Below are 20,456 nucleotides of genomic sequence, written 5' to 3'. Positions count from 1 at the left end.
GGGAACGACAGAAATCACTTCTGTTTTACTCGATGACTCTCCGTCAGTTACTACGAACTGTGACCTCTCTTACAGGAAATCACAGATGCTGTCACATAACTGAGACGATATTCCATAAGCACGCAATTTCACTACGAGACGCTTGTGTGGTACAATGTCAAAAGCCTTCCGGAAATCCATAAATACGGAGTCGATCTGAAATCCCTTGTCAATAGCACTCAGCACTTCATGTGAATAAAGAGCTAGTTGTGTTTAACAAGAACGATGTTTTCTAAACCCATGTTGACTGTGTGTCAATAGACCGTTTTCTTCGAGGTAATTCATTACGTTCGAACACAATATATGTTCTAAAATTCTGCTCCATATCGACGTTAACGATATGGGCGTCTAATTTAGTGGATTAATCCTACTAACTTTCTTGAATATTGGTGTGACCTGTGCAACTTTCCAGTCTTTGGGTACGGATCTTTCGTCGAGTGAACGGTTGTATATGATTGTTAAGTATGGAGCTATTGCATCAGCATACTCCGAAAGGAACCTAACTGGCATACAGTCTGGACCAGAAGACTTGCTTTTATTAAGTGATTTAAGTTGCTTCACTACTCCGAGGATATTTTCTTCTACGTTACTCATGTTGGCAGCTGTTCTCGATTCGAATTCTGGAATATTTACTTCGTCTTATTTTGTGAAGGCATTTCGGAAGGTCTTATATCAGTGATGACAGTTTTATTTACAATTACGAAACAAATTAACTGGACAAAGTAACACCACCCATTAAAAGAGCACATTGGTCACTGTGGACTGTTGTAAGAATTATATAGTGCACCAGAAGCGGATCGAAGTGACCCCGGTCGGAACTGTCGAAGCTCCACGCCCTCTGCCCGAAAAACAACCTTTCTGCAAATTTTGTTCATAAATTTACCAAATCTTATAACTTTGTAAGGAGAGTTCATAAACTTGAAACACTGATGGAGGATATTACTTTGAAACCGATTACCTTTCATCGTGACAAATAAAAACACCTACAGCCGTCCTTAAGATTTTATTTTATTTTGTTGCTACCAGTTCCATCAGGCTGTCATCTTCAGGCTGTTTTTGGTGCGGTACAGGTTATATGATCCACATACATAATACATCTGTTGCGAGCATTACTGGTTGGAAGTTGATGGTCGGAGTGCTGACACATTATCTGCGTATCCAGTAATGCTGGCAACAGATGTGTTATGCATGGGGATCATATCAATCTGTACCGCATCAAAAACAGCCTGAAGATGACGCACTGAAGCGTAGAAACTGGTAGTGTCAAAATAAAACAAAATCTTAAGGACGGCTGTAGGTGCTTCTATTTGTCACTATAGTAAACGGCCGTCGTCCCAAGACCTCCTGCTAAAAGGATGGACATACAAAATTTCTTTTAAGCTGGTTAACTGGAAACTGTGTGCACAACAACCTCACGCAAATAGTGTGAAAGCAGGTACTTTTTAAAATTCCGATTACTGATCTAGAATCTCCTTTGCTATCCTACTTTAAACACAAACATAGCTCTACAAATTTCTGTTGATAGGTGTGATATCAATTAATCTAAACTGCATCTGACTATTTGTACATGAGACTGAAAATCAAGAATAGTTGTCAGTAATACTCAGAATAGCTTTGTCATGAAACAGTCACACACAACGGCTAACTGCTGCAAAACAAAAATGTGCCCAGTTAGAAAAACGGGCCTTCTGAATTTATATGAGAATTTTGCTAATGAATATTGTTTATAATTTTCTCTCATAGAGATCGTTTAGGTTCTACAGTAGATTCTTACCCTGCAACGAGCAACTCGGCTCTATTCTGTCCGCGCACTGTAGGCATGTGAAGTGCGGATTGCATGTACTCAAATAACTCGCTGTGCGCCAAACTGAATTATTTTATTTCTGCATCAGCAAATTAAAGTTTTGTTCTTTTTGGAACATACGAATCACTGTCCACGCAGTAGCGCTAGTCGTGACAGCACAGTAAGTGCCAGATCTAATACCAGGGATAAATTTCAAGAAATATTTATAAAGGAGTATTTTGAAATCGTAACGAATCCCTTTAATGACACAAAAATGCCTCGTACTAACAAACTATAACCCTTCCTTAGCATTGTCACACATCATAAAATTTACTTTTGTACACAAACTTTAAAATACGTAAGATGCACTCTTTGCCGCTCTTAATGAAATACTTTGACTGAAAGTACAGAGGAAAGCTAATTAGAATCCTGGACACATGACGGAGTTCACCCTGGATATCAACATGTAGGTATTGTCAGACACAATGAAGCCCGCATCTCGTGGTCGTGCGGTAGCGTTCTCGCTTCCCACGCCCGGGTTCCCGGGTTCGATTCCCGGCGGGGTCAGGGATTTTCTCTGCCTCGTGATGGCTGGGTGTTGTGTGCTGTCCTTAGGTTAGTTAGGTTTAATTAGTTCTAAGTTCTAGGGGACTGATGACCACAGATGTTAAGTCCCATAGTGCTCAGAGCCATTTTTTTAGACACAATGAAATCTTTACAATACAATAGCTCCTCGGCTAACGCTTGCAGCAGAATCAACTCAATGAAAGTTATATTTTTCCATCTAAGCCTTCTCTCTATAAAATCCTCTTAAATCATCCTCTAATCTCAGTTGCACATCAGGGAGCATATCAGTTCTCTTCTGTCGGTATTTCTGCCATCCAAGCTCCTCACTCTACCATGACACAGCACGGTGCCATAGTGGTTAGCACAGTCGATTTGCGTTCGGGAGGACGCTCAAACCAGAGTCCGGCCATCTACATTTAGGTACTCCATGGTTCCTCTAAATCGCTCCAGGCAGATGCCAGGATGATTTCTTTGAAAGGGCACGGCCGATTTCCTTCCCCATCTTTGACACACTCCGGTATTGTGCTCTGTTTCTAATGACCTCGATGTCGATGGGACGTTAAACCTAGTCTTTCTTCCTTCATACAAAACTCTCTCTCTGGCCGAGAAGTGCTCCCGACTTCTTCGCACGTCCGAGCTATACTCAATAATACTACAATCTCTGGTAGCCAAAGAATACCTATCATACAGGTGTTCAGCGATGCATAGATGCTCATAGTGGGAAGATGCTGATAGTGGTAAACATTCCACATAAACTGTCAAATATACCAAAGAGACTGACGTATCTCATGCTACATATACACTCCTGGAAATGGAAAAAAGAACACATTGACACCGGTGTGTCAGACCCACCATACTTGCTCCGGACACTGCGAGAGGGCTGTACAAGCAATGATCACACGCACGGCACAGCGGACACACCAGGAACCGCGGTGTTGGCCGTCGAATGGCGCTAGCTGCGCAGCATTTGTGCACCGCCGCCGTCAGTGTCAGCCAGTTTGCCGTGGCATACGGAGCTCCATCGCAGTCTTTAACACTGGTAGCATGCCGCGACAGCGTGGACGTCAACCGTATGTGCAGTTGACGGACTTTGAGCGAGGGCGTATAGTGGGCATGCGGGAGGCCGGGTGGACGTACCGCCGAATTGCTCAACACGTGGGGCGTGAGGTCTCCACAGTACATCGACGTTGTCGCCAGTGGTCGGCGGAAGGTGCACGTGCCCGTCGACCTGGGACCGGACCGCAGCGACGCACGGATGCACGCCAAGACCGTAGGATCCTACGCAGTGCCGTAGGGGACCGCACCGCCACTTCCCAGCAAATTAGGGACACTGTTGCTCCTGGGGTATCGGCGAGGACCATTCGCAACCGTCTCCATGAAGCTGGGCTACGGTCCCGCACACCGTTAGGCCGTCTTCCGCTCACGCCCCAACATCGTGCAGCCCGCCTCCAGTGGTGTCGCGACAGGCGTGAAGGGAGGGACGAATGGAGACGTGTCGTCTTCAGCGATGAGAGTCGCTTCTGCCTTGGTGCCAATGATGGTCGTATGCGTGTTTGGTGCCGTGCAGGTGAGCGCCACAATCAGGACTGCATACGACCGAGGCACACAGGGCCAACACCTGGCATCATGGTGTGGGGAGCGATCTCCTACACTGGCCGTACACCACTGGTGATCGTCGAGGGGACACTGAATAGTGCACGGTACATCCAAACCGTCATCGAACCCATCGTTCTACCATTCCTAGACCGGCAAGGGAACTTGCTGTTCCAACAGGACAATGCACGTCTGCATGTATCCTGTGCCACCCAACGTGCTCTACAAGGTGTAAGTCAACTAACTACCCTGGCCAGCAAGATCTCCGGATCTGTCCCCCATTGAGCATGTTTGGGACTGGATGAAGCGTCGTCTCACGCGGTCTGCACGTCCAGCACGAACACTAGTCCAACTGAGGCGCCAGGTGGAAATGGCATGGCAAGCCGTTCCACAGGACTACATCCAGCATCTCTACGATCGTCTCCATGGGAGAATAGCAGCCTGCATTGCTGCGAAAGGTGGATATACACTGTACTAGTGCCGACATTGTGCATGCTCTGTTGCCTGTGTCTATGTGCCTGTGGTTCTGTCAGTGTGATCATGTGATGTATCTGACCCCAGGAATGTGTCAATAAAGTTTCCCCTTCCAGGGACAATGAATTCACGGTGTTCTTATTTCAATTTCCAGGAGTGTATTTTCATAACCACTTCTCCTTGTATGTACACCTTCCAACTTAAGTGAATATATTGATGGAAATATTATGGCACACTGCAAATAGAATGTGTCATTATCATAAACAAATTACAATTTGTGTAGTTATTTTTAAAAAAAAATGGGAAGTGAAACAGAATCTACGACTTATTCTATATGACAGCTTCTGTGCGTAGTATACTCGTAGTACCCAAGAAAAGAGGCTACACTTAAACCAAAACCTGAATGTAAGATTTTTTTCAAAAGTCAGACAGGTACAGTTTAACTGAAGTGTCTGTTTTGCTCTGAAAGAGTTGCCCTTTTGAAGTCTCACTAACGGCAAAAGAGATATCACCAAGTTACAAAAACCTGGGGACGCATAAGAAAAACTCAGGATTTCGCAGTACAAGAGGGTTTGTTGTTGAATCGCTGCTACCTTGGCAACTCAGTAATCTGGACAAACACTTGAAGAAAATCATAGTGGTGAGCAACTGAGCCCACACTGAAAAGATACTGCTTGCATTGGACACTGGGAGTATGTTACTTTGTAAACCTTTAAAGCCGCGCGGCGCAGGCGCGCTGTCCAGGGCACCCTGTCAAAGTCCGTGCGGCTCCCCCCCCCCCTCCCCTCCCCCCCCCCCCCCCCCCGTCGGAGGTTCGAGTCCTCCCTCGGGCATGAGTGCGTGTGTTGTCCCCATAGTGTAAGTTAGTTTAAGTTAGATTAAATAGTGTGTAGGTTTAGAGACCGATGACCTCTGCAGTTTGCTCTCATAAAACCTTACCACAAATTTCCAAATTTTCCAGAACCTTTAAATACAGAAACCGAGCTATACTCAATAATACTACAATCTCTGGTAGCCAAAGAATACCTATCAGCGATGCATAGATGCTCATAGCGGGAAGATTAAATTACCGCTGCACGACATCATTGCGTGAAACGAAACTGTATTGTGGTTTCATAATATCTATCGAACGCCTGAAACAATTTTAACCATGATCGTGGAATCTGCTGTCATCAGTGGCAGACTCGAGGTTGCCTGGAGTTTCCTGTGTCAACCCATAGTATAGCCCGGGACTGGTAGTTTGGCGGGCTGCCTGCTCGCCGACCTGTAGGCGCTTCCCATGTGACAGATCTGCTGTGAAGAAGGTGTGACGGCAGTGCACGTGTGATCGATTCGCACGCCAACCTGAGAATGCCCTGTCCCTCTCTGGTTACTGACCGCGGTGTCGGACTCAGTGTTGTCTGATGTCGTGATGTACGCTGATCCTGGTCAGCCAGTGTGTAGTTCCTCTGGTCTGTAAGATGTTGAAGTACCGGAGCAGCTTGTATACTGAACTGGAATAATGTTGATGCACTCTTGGACTACTCATCAGTTCAGCGTCAATCCTGGACTTCGACATCAGTTATCTGTGTGTTTGGAGCTATTGTCATTACGTCAGGCAGTGAGAGGATGACTGGCACAGAGAGACGATACTGGAACAGTCTTACACCAAATTACAATAATCACAGAATCGAATGCGAACGTCATGGATGCCATCGATCCAACTGATAGCCTGTCCCTTGGCTAGCTGGTCAGGATATTTACTGCACCGGGGAGAGACTTCGCTGTGCAATGTCATTTGTAATGACCAAATCGGTCCTATTTATTAAGAGTGGTCGGCCGTTTCTAGTTCTGCTACAATTGCTTAATGGGTTTGTTTTAGCATCCTAAATGCTCTGTCAGGTCCACAATATGTGTTCTTGCGTCCTGTCTGGTGCATCTTACTTAACGTTACGAGAGCAACGATGACAGTTCGGTATTCTCTGTCTTGCGCTCTTCCACTGAGTTCCTTCTCTGTCTCTCACAAACACACAGAAGCATCGATGTCGCTCTCTTGGTGACCGATTAGCCATGTCGAAACTTAACGCTTAGCGACTCTCTTGTGTTGACACCTCTCTGTGCTAAAGCGATCTGGGCTGTGGGGGCTTATTACGGCAACGGGAGAGTAAAATTTTTCTATCTTAGCACATAGTGATACTGCCTTGATAAGACACCACTAACACTCTGTACAACCCTTACTATTATCTATTGCATGCGCTCGTTGGTTTTCGTTTTACAAGTATTGTCTCACTTATAAAAAAGTCTCAAGCACAAACTTTCAGGACTGTATGGGGTTACGAATCTTTATGAGGCTAAGAGAAATTGTTTTATACATTTTAGCCCCCTTTAAAAACGTGTTACATTAAAAAATTATTTAAATAATTATTTCCTTCTTTTTGGTCTGGTGTGTCGGAAATTTTTTAGTTGATTTCAAACATTTTGATTAGATTACAGCAGATACATGTCGTAATTTTCAGATTTATTTCAGTTTTTGATCACCTGCGTCAACCACTATATTACTTCACCCTATGTGTATCTCGCGAAAAGACCGTGAAGATAAAAGTTAGAAAGTACTGAGCCCACACGAAGGCTTAACAGCAATCTTTTTTATTACAAAATGTTCGGGCTTGGAACAGAAAAAGAGGGAAACAGCTGTGGTACACAATGTGCCCTCCACCTCACACAACACAAGAAGGCTAGTTAATATTGCATTGTCACACAGTGCTGAACTATTTAGAAAGTTTCAAATCTCTTAGTTCATTGGGAAGTTGGTTCAAAATCAACTGCAAAGTTCGTGCCAAACAGAGAAGAAAGCGACCTGATAGAAACGTATAAAAAATATGGCATCAGTGATTGATTTTTATAAATTTATTTTTGCCAAGACGAGGTTCAAGTTTCCAGTCATCGTCAGCTGGCGTGATGCAGATACACTGATGAGCATAACCATTATGTGTATTTGATCAATGATGTGATAGTCGACCTTTGCAACGCAATTCATTAGCGATTCTTTGTTGCGTCTAGTCGACAATCTCTTGTTAAGTTTCCAGAAGTATATGACATTAGATTTCTACGCACAACTCGTGAAATTCCTCTGCGTTACGAACTGCAGGTGTGCAGGCGCAGAGTTCGTCTCTTATAGCGCCCCAGGTGTGTACCATCGGGTTTAGATCAGTCGAATTTGGTGGCCAAGGCATCAACGTGAGCAGCTATCAGGTTCGTCAGATCACTGCAGCACGATCCTGGCCTTGTGACACGACAGTTATACTGCTGGAAAATGTCATCGCCGTCAAGGAAGAGATCACGCATGAAGGTATACAGCTGGCGTGGAGTAAAGTTCACTTAGTCCACATCTGTCATGGGGCAGTCCATTACTACCATGGACCCTCAGGTGCATATCACCCATAGCGTGTTACTACCAATTCCGGCCGGAGCCCGTGAAGTGGTGCATATTTCGAGAAGCCATTCCCCGGGATGACCGCTTGTCCGGACGTGAACATCGATCTATGGTAACAAGAATGGCCAGGCGACACGTTTTCATCAATCCATGATACAATCTCGACGATCCCATGACCATTGCAGTCATAAATGACGACATCTTTCAGTCAGTATGGGAACACGTAGAGATCGTTTCCTGTGTGCCCACTTGTTCAACAATTTGTGCAAAACAGTGTGCTCCGAAACTGTTGGGTTAGCAACAGCAGGGTACTCTATTGTCAGATATGCAATAGTTCGCCGCCTGTCCTGATATACATAGGCGCCAAGTTCGCTAGCTCCACTTTCTGTGGCCGGTCGAAGTGGCCGTGCGGTTAAAGGCGCTGCAGTCTGGAACCGCACGACCGCTACGGTCGCAGGTTCGAATCCTGCCTCGGGCATGGATGTTTGTGATGTCCTTAGTTTAGTTAGGTTTAACTGGTTATAAGTTCTAGAGGACTAATAACCTCAGCAGTTGAGTCCCATAGTGCTCAGAGCCATTTGAACCATTTTTTTCCACTTTCTGTGATGAGTTGTTGACGTCCAAAACCTTACACCTATTGTTGGTTCACCGTGCTTCAACCATTTTCCACAGATGCTCATGATAATAGCACGCGAACAGCCGACAAGCTCGGCATTTCCAGATGCACGTCCCAGGTGCCAGGCCATAATAGTCTGTCTTTTGCCGAACTCGCTTACTCAGTGGTTTTCCACATTTGTGGCTAATATGGCCGCTAGAATGATTCCTCAATTGTCTTCTCTACTCAGATTACATACTTTCCTCATCGTGTCACGTGTCCGCAGAGCTGCCAGAAATCATTCAATTTCGCAATGGGCAGTGGTCATAATGTTGTGGTTCATCGATGTGTGTGTATATATACAGGGTGAGTCACCTAACGTTACCGCTGGAAATATTTCGTAAACCACATCAAATACTAACGAACCGATTCCACAGACCGAACGTGAGGAGAGGGGCTAGTGTAATTGTTTAATACAAACCATACAAAAATGAACGGAAGTATGTTTTTTAACACAAACCTACGTTTTTTTAAATGGAACCCCGTTAGTTTTGTTAGCACATCTGAACATATAAACAAATACGTAATCAGTGCCGTTTGTTGCATTGTAAAATGTTAATTACATCCGGAGATATTGTAACCTAAAGTTGATGCTTGAAACCTCCAACGTTCAGTTGCGTGTTGTAACAAACACGGGCCACGGTCGGCGAGCAGCATCTGCAGGGACATGTTTACGATGACGACCGTGCTTACGAGTGTGGCTGTAGTGCACTGTTGTGGTTTGCTCTAGCTGTCGCAGTGTACGCATGTAGCGCTTGCTGCTATTGTTATTCTGCATTCCTCTCCGCACGCAGACCAACTGTAGTACACCATGTTACCAGACGTCTGTGATAGTGTAGAGTTGTAGGAACTGTGACCATGGTGTATTCGAACCCTGAAAAGGCGGAGATGATACTCATCTATGGCGAGTGTCGACGAAATGCAGCTGAAGCCTGCAGGGTGTATGCAGAACGGTACCCGGACAGAGAGCATCCAACGTGCCGCACATTGCAAAACATCTACCGCCAACTGTACGCAACAGGTATGGTCGTAGCACGCAAACGGGTCCGTAACAGGCCCGTCACAGGAGAAGCGGGTGCAGTTGGTGTGTTAGCTGCTGTTGCCATGAACCCACACATGAGTACACGGGACATTGCGAGAGCCGGTGGACTGAGTCAAAGTAGTGTCATGCGCATACTGCATCGTCACCGCTTTCATGTGTCGCTACATCAGCAATTACATGGTGATGACTTTAATCATCGAGTGCAATTCTGTCAATGGGCATTAACAGAGAATGCGTTGCAGTTCTACCTGTTTGCCGATGAAGCGGATTTCACATACCACGGGGCAGTGAATCTACGGAACATGCATTACTGGCCCGTGGACAATCCTCGCTGGCTCAGACAGGTAGAGCGACAGCGACCGTGGACTGTAAATGTATGATGCGGAATCATTGGCGACCACCTCATTGGTCCTCACTTCATTGCAGGGGCCCAAACAGCTGCAACATACATCGCGTTTCTACAGAATGATCCGCCAACGTTGCTCGAAAATGTCCCACTGGAAACGCATCGACGTATGTGGTATCAGCATGATGGTGCACCTGCACATTCCGCAGTTAACGCTAGGTTGATCCTTGAAAGGATGTTCGACGGGCGTTTCATAGGACGTGGAGGACGCATAAATTGGCCAGCCCGTTCTCCTGATCTTACACCTCTGGACTTCTTTCTGTGGGGTACGTTAAAGGAGAACGTGTACCGTGATGTGCCCACAACCCCAGAGGATATGAAACAACGTATTGTGGCAGCCTGCGGCGACATTACACCAGATGTACTGCGGCGTGTACGACATTCATTACGCCAGAGATTGCAATTGTGTACAGCAAATGATGGCCACCACATTGAACATCTATTGGCCTGACATGTCGGGACATACTCTATTCCATTCCGTAATTGAAAACGGAAACCACGTGTGTACGTGTACCTCACCCCTCATGGTAATGTACATGTGCGTCAGTGAAAAAGACCAATAAAAAGGTGTTAGCATGTGGACGTAATGTGCTGTTCCAGTCTCTTCTGTACCTAAGGTCCATCACCGTTCCCTTTGGATCCCTACGTAATTCGGTGCTCACCGATACACACGATCGAACAGCGGAGGAGTGGTACTCAAGCGTCAACTTTAGGTTACAATATCTCCGGATGTAATTTACATTTTACATTGCAACAAACGGCACTGATTACGTATTTGTTTATATGTTCAGATGTGCTAACAAAACTAACGGGGTTCCATTTAAAAAAACGTAGGTTTGTGTTAAAAAACATACTTTCGTGCATTTTTTTATGGTTTGTATTAACCAATTACACTAGCCCCTCTTCTCACGTTCGGTCTGTGGAATTGATTCGTCAGTATTTGATGTTGTTTACGAAATATATCCAGCGGTAATGTTAGGTGACTCACACTGTATATACACTATGTGATCACAAGTATCCGGACACCTCAAAAAAATACATTTTTCATATTAAGTGCATTGTGCTGCGACCTACTGCCAGGTACTCCATATCAGTGAACTCAGTAGTCATTAGACATCGTGAGAAAGAAGAATGGGGCTCACCGCAGAATTCACGGACTTCGAACGTGATTGGGTGTCACTTGAGTCATACGTCTGTACGCGAGACTTCCACACTCCTAAACATCCCTAGGTCCACTGTTTCCGATGTGATAGTGAAATGGAAACGTGAAGGGACATGTACAGCACAAAAGCGTACAGGCCGTCCTCGTCTGTTGACTGACAGAGACCGCTGACAGTTGAAGAGGGTCGTAATGTGTAATAGGCACACGTCTACCAGACCAACATACAGGAATTCCAAACTGCATCAGGATCCTCTACAAGTACTATGACAGTTAAGTAGGAGGTGATAAAACTTGGATATCATGATCAAGAGGCTGCTCATAAGCCAATCACGCCGGTAAATGCCAAACGACGCCTCGCTTGGTGTAAGGATCGTAAACATTGGACGAATGAACAGTGGAAAAACGTTGTGTGGAGTGACGAATCACGGTACACAATGTGGCGATCCGCTGGCAGGGTGTAGGTATGGGGATTCCCGGTGAACGTCATATGCCAGCGTGTGTAGTGCCAACAGTAAAATTCGGAGGCGGTGGTGTTATGGTGTGGTCGTGTTATTCATGGAGGGGTCTTGCACCTCTTGTTGTTTTGCATGGCACTATCACACCACAGGCCTACATGGTTGTTTTAAGCACCTTCTTGCTTCCCACTGTTGAAGAGCAATTCGGGGTTGGCGACTGCATCTTCCAAAACGATCGAGCACCTGTTCATAACGCACGGCCTGTGGTGGAGTGGTTACACGACAATAACATTCCTGTAGTGGACTGGCCTGCACAGAGTCCTGATGTGAATCCTATAGAACACCTTTGGGATGTTTTGGAACGCCGACTTCGTGCCAGGCCTCACCTACCGACATCGATACCTCTCCTCAGTGGAGCACTCCGTGAAGAATGTGCTGCCATTCCCCAAGCACCTGATTGAACGTATGCCTGCGAGAGTGGAAGCTGTCGTCAAGACTAAGGGTGGGCCAACACCATATTGAATTCCACCATCAGCGATGGAGGACGCCACGAACTTGTAAGTCATTTTCAACCAGGTGTCCGGATACTTTCGATCAGTTTCTGCATTTTGACTGTTTTAGCTAATTATAGCTACTTGTTCCGGACCGATGCACACATCAAAGTTTTGCCATGCGACCGATTTTTAGCAATTTTAGTCTCAGCCTCAGTCGCCGCTATCAATGACAGCTTTATTCTTTTCTGTATCTAAACTGAGTGGCCTATATTCAAATGAATGATTGTACAGTTGGAAGATGTTCCGTCTATGATACCTGAAAGACGCGGGCAGAATCGGCTTTGGTGCAGTTGTAGACAAGTTAGCTCGGTAGTCTATTACAGACAGGTGTGAAATGTATTTGTGAGCTCGCCACGAGTTAAGCGATATTCATCGGGGTATTACAATCCGTACATAAGACATGAGTTATAGCATATCATACATTAAATTTGGATTTCGATATCTATCGCCTCTATACAGGGCGAGATCTGAAATATTGCAACACACTGTGTCTACACGCGTAAAGTCGTCGGCACACGGACCGTGCATCCGTACGTTGAGCGTTGAGCGTTCCGAGTTTCTGACGTCATAGCGTGGAAGAGCACGTTCGGGAGTCTTTCCGAACGTGCATGTCATATATTCTGAGAGTGCGTTTGAGCTTTGACCAATGAGATGGTACAACGCCACCTACGTCACACGCACGCCGTCTCCCTTCAGAACAGAGTTGTGAGGCGCCATATTGGCAGTCATTTCAAGTCTATATGTATATATGCCGTTTCTGAGCGCCAGCAAATTGAGAATCACTGGAAAACCCGTTGTTAACTGTGTGTTTCGTTCCAATAAAATAATGAGAAATATCATATTCGTGGCAAAAGAATTATTGTAACTTGCGTATTATGAGAGTAGGCTATTTGAAGTCAGCGAAACACTGAAGATTCATTCAAAACGCATTGTTCTTGGTACAATTTGTTGTAATTAAATTTCAGTTCCTAACATATCTACGAATAAGGCTGTCAGAAAGGGTAACAAGCTGTGATTTGATGCCAGGTCTGTAGTGTTGGTTTAGCGTAATGAGTGGCGTTAATGTCTATTATGAAATTGTTTATTAGGGCGATGGTTCGCTTCTTGATCCTCCCAAATATTTTTTCCTAACATTCGCGTTTTTATTAGGTTCTGGTACTTTATTACTAGTTTAATACAAGTATATACTCTAATAATTGACGTTATGTAAACATAAGTTCACGTTCTTTTGAGGGATGACTTTGTTCGATTGGCTTAATCTACAGGACAGCTTGCGCTGCTTGTATAAAGATATTTTGCTCCTTTTCCGTTTACGCTTCGAAATTCACATATTGCAAAGATTCTGCTACTGGGTAGGAACAGTAATCAAGTAAGACTGACCTTGGGGTTTTACTAAAATGTGGGAATGATGAAATAATGTTTATCTTATGCGGAGAAGTATTCCAAATTTGTACCGCACTGTTTGTAATGGAACTTTTATAAGTCTGTGTCCTTATTGATTGGACATGGTACTTTCCTTTTCGTGAACGATGGAGGAACTGTGCCTTTTAATAGAGGTAACGTGGGAATTTTACGCGCGCCCGTTGAGTAAATAGTGTGATTTACGAACTAGAAACATCCCTCAACTGCCGCTGGAGTGCGTTGTGATCGCGTGTACGACGTTGGTCCCACGTACCGTATGCACAAGTCGCATCGTTCCTGGGCGTTCAGCAGCACGTTGAACTTGACACGCTCAGCGTTAACGTTCGACAGCACGGTCCGTGTGCCGACGGCTTAAGCCAACGTATAGTCCGACCACTAGTGTTTGACGAACGGGATCATTTTGTCTCTGCTGAGGTAACTGGGGCGATCGACGCCACATGAGAGCTATATCGCCGCCGTTTTGAGTGTGTGTCATCGGGGACCCTTATGTCCCAGACTGAACGGAGACAAAATGCACAACATAGGCTTCAGCGGCCGACGATTGACATCACATCCAATGCCTTCCCATGACCTTAGCCACTCATTGTGTGAGGTTACTGCTAGATTTTCAGTTTAGATGACCTGTGAAAGTAAATCCGAATACGCAATGATTTGAAAATTGCGCCCAGTCATGTACAAAATGTTGACCCATAAATGAAATTTAGGAGCCGGATCAGACTGCAAACAAATTTTAGAAAATTACCTAGGGAGTTAACACTTATTTTCTTAGTGCAACGATCTACAGTCGGCATAGCAAAAATAGAATTTAAGGCGTAACGCCACTGTAACGGCCTTAGAAAAGCGTTACTTGACAAATTTTTTGCGCGGAATGAAACGTGATAGAGAAACAGTACTTCGGGTAGTTATTGAGCATATATTTAAGTTATTTAAGTAGATTATAAAAAAATTTGCCGCAAAACATTACAAAATGACGACACTACCGCAATTCTCCCGAGGCATGTTGAATTTGAGGTGAATTGCGGAACGCACTATAACTGGTACCAATTTGAATCTGGGGAAAAAATTCTATGTATTCTACATGAGTGTAGCTAGTGATGCATGTAGGGGATTTTATAAGTATTGATTTTTGTATAATTGGCGAGTATTTGAATAAAGTCATTCAATTTAACGAAAAGAGGACAACATTGTTTAAATTAACTAATTGAAAATTCCGTAGGTGTTATTTCAAAGTTGTGGTTATATTTTCAGAGAAAAATGTTGAAAATCGTTGGAGTTATGCTGCGTGCTGTTTCGAAAAATCATATTCCGAGAAAAAAGCGTTTGAAGTTTTGAAATTTGTTATACACATGAACAAATGAAAAAATTCTACGTTTAGAAAACTCTTACTATTAATCTGCTGTCTCGGCACAGGCCTGTCGCACTGTTGTCGATGCGATCTAAATCATATCCACTAGTTTATCATAGACGATTGAAATATTGGTCGTGGCTATTCCAGGAACGCACAAAACTTCACAATTCGGTTTAACTCTACTCCAAGCAGACGCATAGCTGGAACGATTCGACAGTTTATTTCCTATGCAAGTATAAACTCTCTACTTGGTGTAGCTACTTCTGGGCGGTTTGGACAAGCAATAATTATTGTGAAGCTTAAGCCTCAAGGACTTCGTTCTTGCAACGTGATGTCTTCATTGCACGTTGTACATTTCATGTGTTCAGAAAAAAAACACAGAGAAAACAGCAAGAAAATTTATAATTCCACAACTCAATCCGTAATTCACATCAAAATCCTGGTCACTGCCTTTCAAATTCTTAGCAGAGGCACTGACTCCTTCCGAACTGCTCTCAGCGTCATATCTATTCTTTGGGCGCTTTGATGACAAAATACTTCGACGCCGCCTTCGATACGATGATACGATGTTTTCGCCCTTTTCTGCCCCAGTACACTGTCATGTCACTCATTTTTGCTTGGAAGACAAAACTGTATACCACAAGATCCAGTGTACATACTGCATACAAAAAACAAGATTCGAAGAGAAAGAATGGTCTTTTTCGCACACGTCCTGACGCCAAGCTAACGTATTATTGCTCCTAAAATGCTTCTGACTATACCCAGATGCAACAAGGGGTATCGAGTTCGCGCAAGGTAGGCTGTTTGAAATATGCGAGACGCTAGAGGAGGCACTCGGAATTCCAAAGATGAAATCCTTTCTGGGTTTACATTTTTTTCCTTCATATTTTAGAACGCTCTAAGCATCTTCTAAGCCAACAAAAAAATTATTTTTTGAAAATTCTGGAGTGGTGTTACGCCGTAAGTGACTGTGTGGAGTCATATCAAATATCTCTTCAAGCATAAAGGTGTTTAAGCAATGTGGCTTACAGCCATGTGCATTGCTATGGGAATTTGTTCCCTATTTGTTGTAGTGATACACGTTCCGTAGAACAAAGCACTGCGTCTCTGCGACCTGCGTCACCACCAAAAACTATCTTGTCTGCTGAAAACAGAATTTTGAACTATTATATTCGTAGTGGTTACCACTATCAGTAATTTTTTTAGAACGTATCTCGTGGAGAATATCAGCGGTCTCGATAAAATATTTCAAAATTGAACTAAAAACAGTCTTGACTGCAAGCCACTTTTTAATTCAATTTTAAAATTATTGCTACTGTTAACGTCACTTTCAGTGAGCAAATTGGATAAATGTACCACAAGACATAGCTAAGTAACACGCCTCAAATCAGATTATCGTGTACCAACTTTTGAGTAAAAATAGGCCAATTGGCTTAAATAGGAAAACGCGTGGCAACAAGAATGATTTTAAAGAATGTTGAAATGTAAGTTCATATAAATGATCATAGAAGAGGGAATAACTCCCAACAATTTAGGTTTGTCTTGTGCCCAGAGAGCCCGAGGGACGCAGATATCCAAAGGGTAAGAAAAATTAACAAATTGTGATCAAATGTAAATTTCAAAATACCTGGGAAGGTTGGCTAATAGGGAGTGTTACTAAATAACTGTATCACCATTCCGGTGAATTAATAAGAAGAAGATTCTCTGTCCACCCACAAAACATACTCGCCTCACAGGGACACAAAGATCCAATAAAAACATTAAGACACGAGTAAAACACGTGAATGTTATGAAAAGAAAAGGTTAAGCATGAATCACACTATGTCCTGAAAGATTAACAAAATCGTATAGTAGTGTGGTTCAAATGGCTCTGAGCACTATGGGACTTAACATCTGTGGTCATCAGTCTCCTAGAACTTAGAACTAATTAAACCTAACTAACCTAAGGACATCACACACATCCATGCCCGAGGCAGGATTCGAACGTGCGACCGTAGTGGTCACGCGGTTCCAGACTGATGCGCCTAGAACCGCATGGCCACAACGGCCGGCTATAGTAGTGTGCACGTATCTCACGCAGCCAAGCTATATGTTACCATCTCACTGTACAGGACACAGCAACCCGCCTCATCCACACCAAGCACATCTCTTCACACGAGCGAACACAGTAATAGCTGTTCAAGTCCATTCCCCAGCTTTCTCAGTGAGTGAGCAGTGATCTCATTGGTTCACACACGCAGAACTCGAAGAAATCTTCCAGGCCACCTCACAGACTAAACCCAGAGATAACTGAGTTCCTTGTACTCGATGCTGGGTACTGAACACCATCTCTGCATTGACCCTGCGGTAACCAGAACACGAAAATGATTGATTTCTAAAAATTAAATGTTGGAAATTTCAATGCAACATCCGACTTTCAAGCGTGATATATATCTAGATTAAATAAGTAAGCGTCCAACGAAGGGTAAGTAGCTGAAAAAGCAACTGACGGAGGAGTAGTGATAATGGTGGTGGTGTTGCTGTTCCAGACCTGATCGTGGTGGTGGCGTCGATCGTGGTGCTGTCGGTGGGCTCCAACGGGCAGGTGTTCGCCACGTCGGCGATCCGCGGCATTCGCTTCCTGCAAATCCTGCGGATGCTGCACGTCGACCGCCAGGGAGGCACCTGGCGACTGCTCGGCTCCGTCGTCTTCATCCACCGTCAGGTCCGTAGTCTCGCCTCCTCGCTGTACATCCTACTGCCAGCACTCAACCGCATGAGCTAACATTCATAACAACGGCTAATGGTATGCTGCTTGAATCAGACACTTTGATGAAGTGTCCAGGCGAAACGACATTAAGTGGAAGGAATGCTAAAGGATGTAGATGTGTGCGTGTAGAATTGGGATTCCAAACACTATACTTCCCGGAAGCCATACTTGATTAAGTAAACAATTCTCCATCTTATAAGGACTCATTCTTCAAGCTACAACTTCAAAGAGCGCAGTGTGCTGCCTAGGGTAGGCAAATAGTTGCATATTAACGAACAATAAATAGTAAAATAAACACGGTATTTCTTCGTATTACAGAAAATTATTCGCCCAGTCCACCCCAATGGCTGAGTTGTCAGCGCAATGGTCTGTCGCACCTAGAGGCCCAGGTTCGATTCCCGGCTGGGTCGGAGATTTTTCTCCTCTCAGGGACTGGATGTTGTGTTGTCCTCATTACAATTTCATCATCATCAGTGGACAGCAAGGGGAAATTACCACTAGATTCACTCCCCTAGACACTCATGAAGTGGACCTCTGACGAGGCTTCTCCCATGGCAAGACCTGCCGTAAGGCAGAACACAAAGTTTAAGTTATTCGCCCAGGTCTCACAAAATACGCAATGATTATTAGTTTCCGCGAAATTAAATCGCTATCTTCAGATCATTTGTATAGCACAAAATTTTTTACAGGTCCAAACCATTTCGTCAACTGTTTGCCTTAACTGGACACAATCTTAATTTATATAAAGGTACAATTATGGAAAATTCTAACGTCAGACCAACATATGAGGCATACAAATTCAAAATAAACATACCTTATACAGACGACATTCCACAATATCGTCTCTCACCATGTAATAACAGAACAGCTGTGTGAACAGTCCACAACAGTCACATATAAAATACGTAAAATGTGCATAAAATGTTTTCGTTTTGTGTCCTTGCTGATGTCTGATAGGAAACTGGTGTGAGGCCATCAACGGATACATCGTGTTTTGAGGCGCCACCAGATGGCTTTTACAACATAAGATTATGTCTTCGAAATAAAATGTAAAGAAATTTATAATTACTTTTTTATACTTTTTGGATGTATAAAAGTCCATAAAAGAAAAAGGATTATATTCCTGGTTTTCCAAATATATACGTCAAAAATTATTACAGAAGTATCATTACTGTTCTCATATTAATGCCATGGTCATTGTTACTAGCTTTGTAGAGTGGTAAACTATTAACGTTATAATAATAAATTCTTGGTATATAGAGATTAAAAATATGAAAACGGAGTTGTGTGACTTTACTACATGCGAGTGTAGAGTCTCGTATAATAATGTATCTTCAACGGTCGCTGATGTGTGCTGAATAGTTCGAGGTCTACGTCGTGATCCAATGTATTAAGTCTGTTGTCTGAGTCATCGCCTAAGTTACGTTAAGCGTTACATACTGACTGACTACAAACTCCATCTTTTAACTTAAAAAAGAGAGAGCTGGGCCACAAGGTGGAATCACAAAAGCCACCAGAGGCGACAGCTCGTTATTTCTTACAAAACACGCTGGCGACCTCTATTTTAATCTAATGCGGCACCTTCCAGCGTAATATTACGTACACTTGGGTAATAGATAAAAATCTATAAAAATCTATCAATGCAGAATCTAAAAAAGCATTACGAAGCTTAGATATCAGATCGCGTTAATATCAATAAAAGTCCAGCTTCATAGACTATGCCGAGCAATAAAAGTTACATGTGGTTTTTTCATATCATCTTTACCCCATATGACAACAAAAATCACGATACCTTCATAGGATTTGTCGATATAGAAAAAGCGTTCAACTACGTAAAATAGTACACGTCCTAAAATTCTCAAAAAAACATGTGTAAGTTAGAGGGAAGGATGGGTTATATATAATATGTTCAAAAACCAAGTAACAGTAAGAATGGAAGACCAACAATGAAGTACTCGGATTAAAAAGGGCGTGATGCGCGGCGCAGTCTCTCTCTCTCTCTCTCTCTCTCTCTCTTCTGTATGACTTGTACATCGAAGAAGCAATGATGGAAAGTTTAGGAGTTGGATTTAAATTCAGGGTGAAATGATATCACTGATAAGATATGCTGATGGTATTTCTACTCTCAGTGACACTGAAGAAGAATTTTGGGACATGAATTGAACGAACAGTCAAATGACCATAGCACATGGGCTGAGAGTAAATCGAAATAAAACAAAAGTAGTGAGGAGTAGTACAAACCTGACCAGCGTGGTGATCATTTAGTTAACTCGTGAAGGAATACTGCTACCTTAGAAACAAAATAAGGCGTGACGGACGAAGCAGTGAGGATATGCACAGCACTGTAATACACGCAAAGGTTGCATTCCTTGCGAAAAGAAGCCTTGTAATCTCAAATAAAGGTCTTCAAAAGTATGAGAATCTGAATTTAGATATATGAAAAAACCACAAAAGAAGAGAATCAAACCATTGGAGATGTGATGTTAAAAGATGATGTTGAGAGTTAAGTGAACTGATAAGATAAGAAATGTGGAGGTCCTTGACAGAAGCTACGAGGAAAGGATTATGTTGACGACACTGACTAGAAGGGACGGAATAACAGTACTTGTCTTGAGAGACAAGTGAACCATTGATATGGCACTAGAGGAAGACACAGAGGGCAAAAACTAAAGGAAGACATAGATTGGAACATATGTAGCAAATAATAGAAGGCGTTGGGTGTAAGATGAAGTGACTGCCACAGGAGAGGAAGTCTTCATGGGGCGCTCAAACCAGTTAGTAGCCTGATGACAAAA

General features: G+C 43.6%; 1 protein-coding gene across 1 annotated transcript in view; it reads left to right on the top strand.

Annotated features, from left to right (window-relative positions):
* The window catches only part of LOC124606079 (potassium voltage-gated channel subfamily KQT member 1-like), a 296,924-nt gene that overhangs the window by 204,595 nt on the left and 71,873 nt on the right, over nucleotides 1-20,456 (top strand). The window contains exon 4 of the mRNA XM_047138043.1: nucleotides 17,441-17,616. Coding sequence (XP_046993999.1) covers nucleotides 17,441-17,616 — 176 coding nt within the window. The remainder of the gene's footprint in view (nucleotides 1-17,440; nucleotides 17,617-20,456) is intronic.

This window comes from Schistocerca americana, chromosome 3 (genome assembly GCF_021461395.2).
Source record: "Schistocerca americana isolate TAMUIC-IGC-003095 chromosome 3, iqSchAmer2.1, whole genome shotgun sequence".
NCBI lineage: Eukaryota > Metazoa > Arthropoda > Insecta > Orthoptera > Acrididae > Schistocerca > Schistocerca americana.
This window is presented reverse-complemented; position numbering and strand designations above follow the sequence as displayed.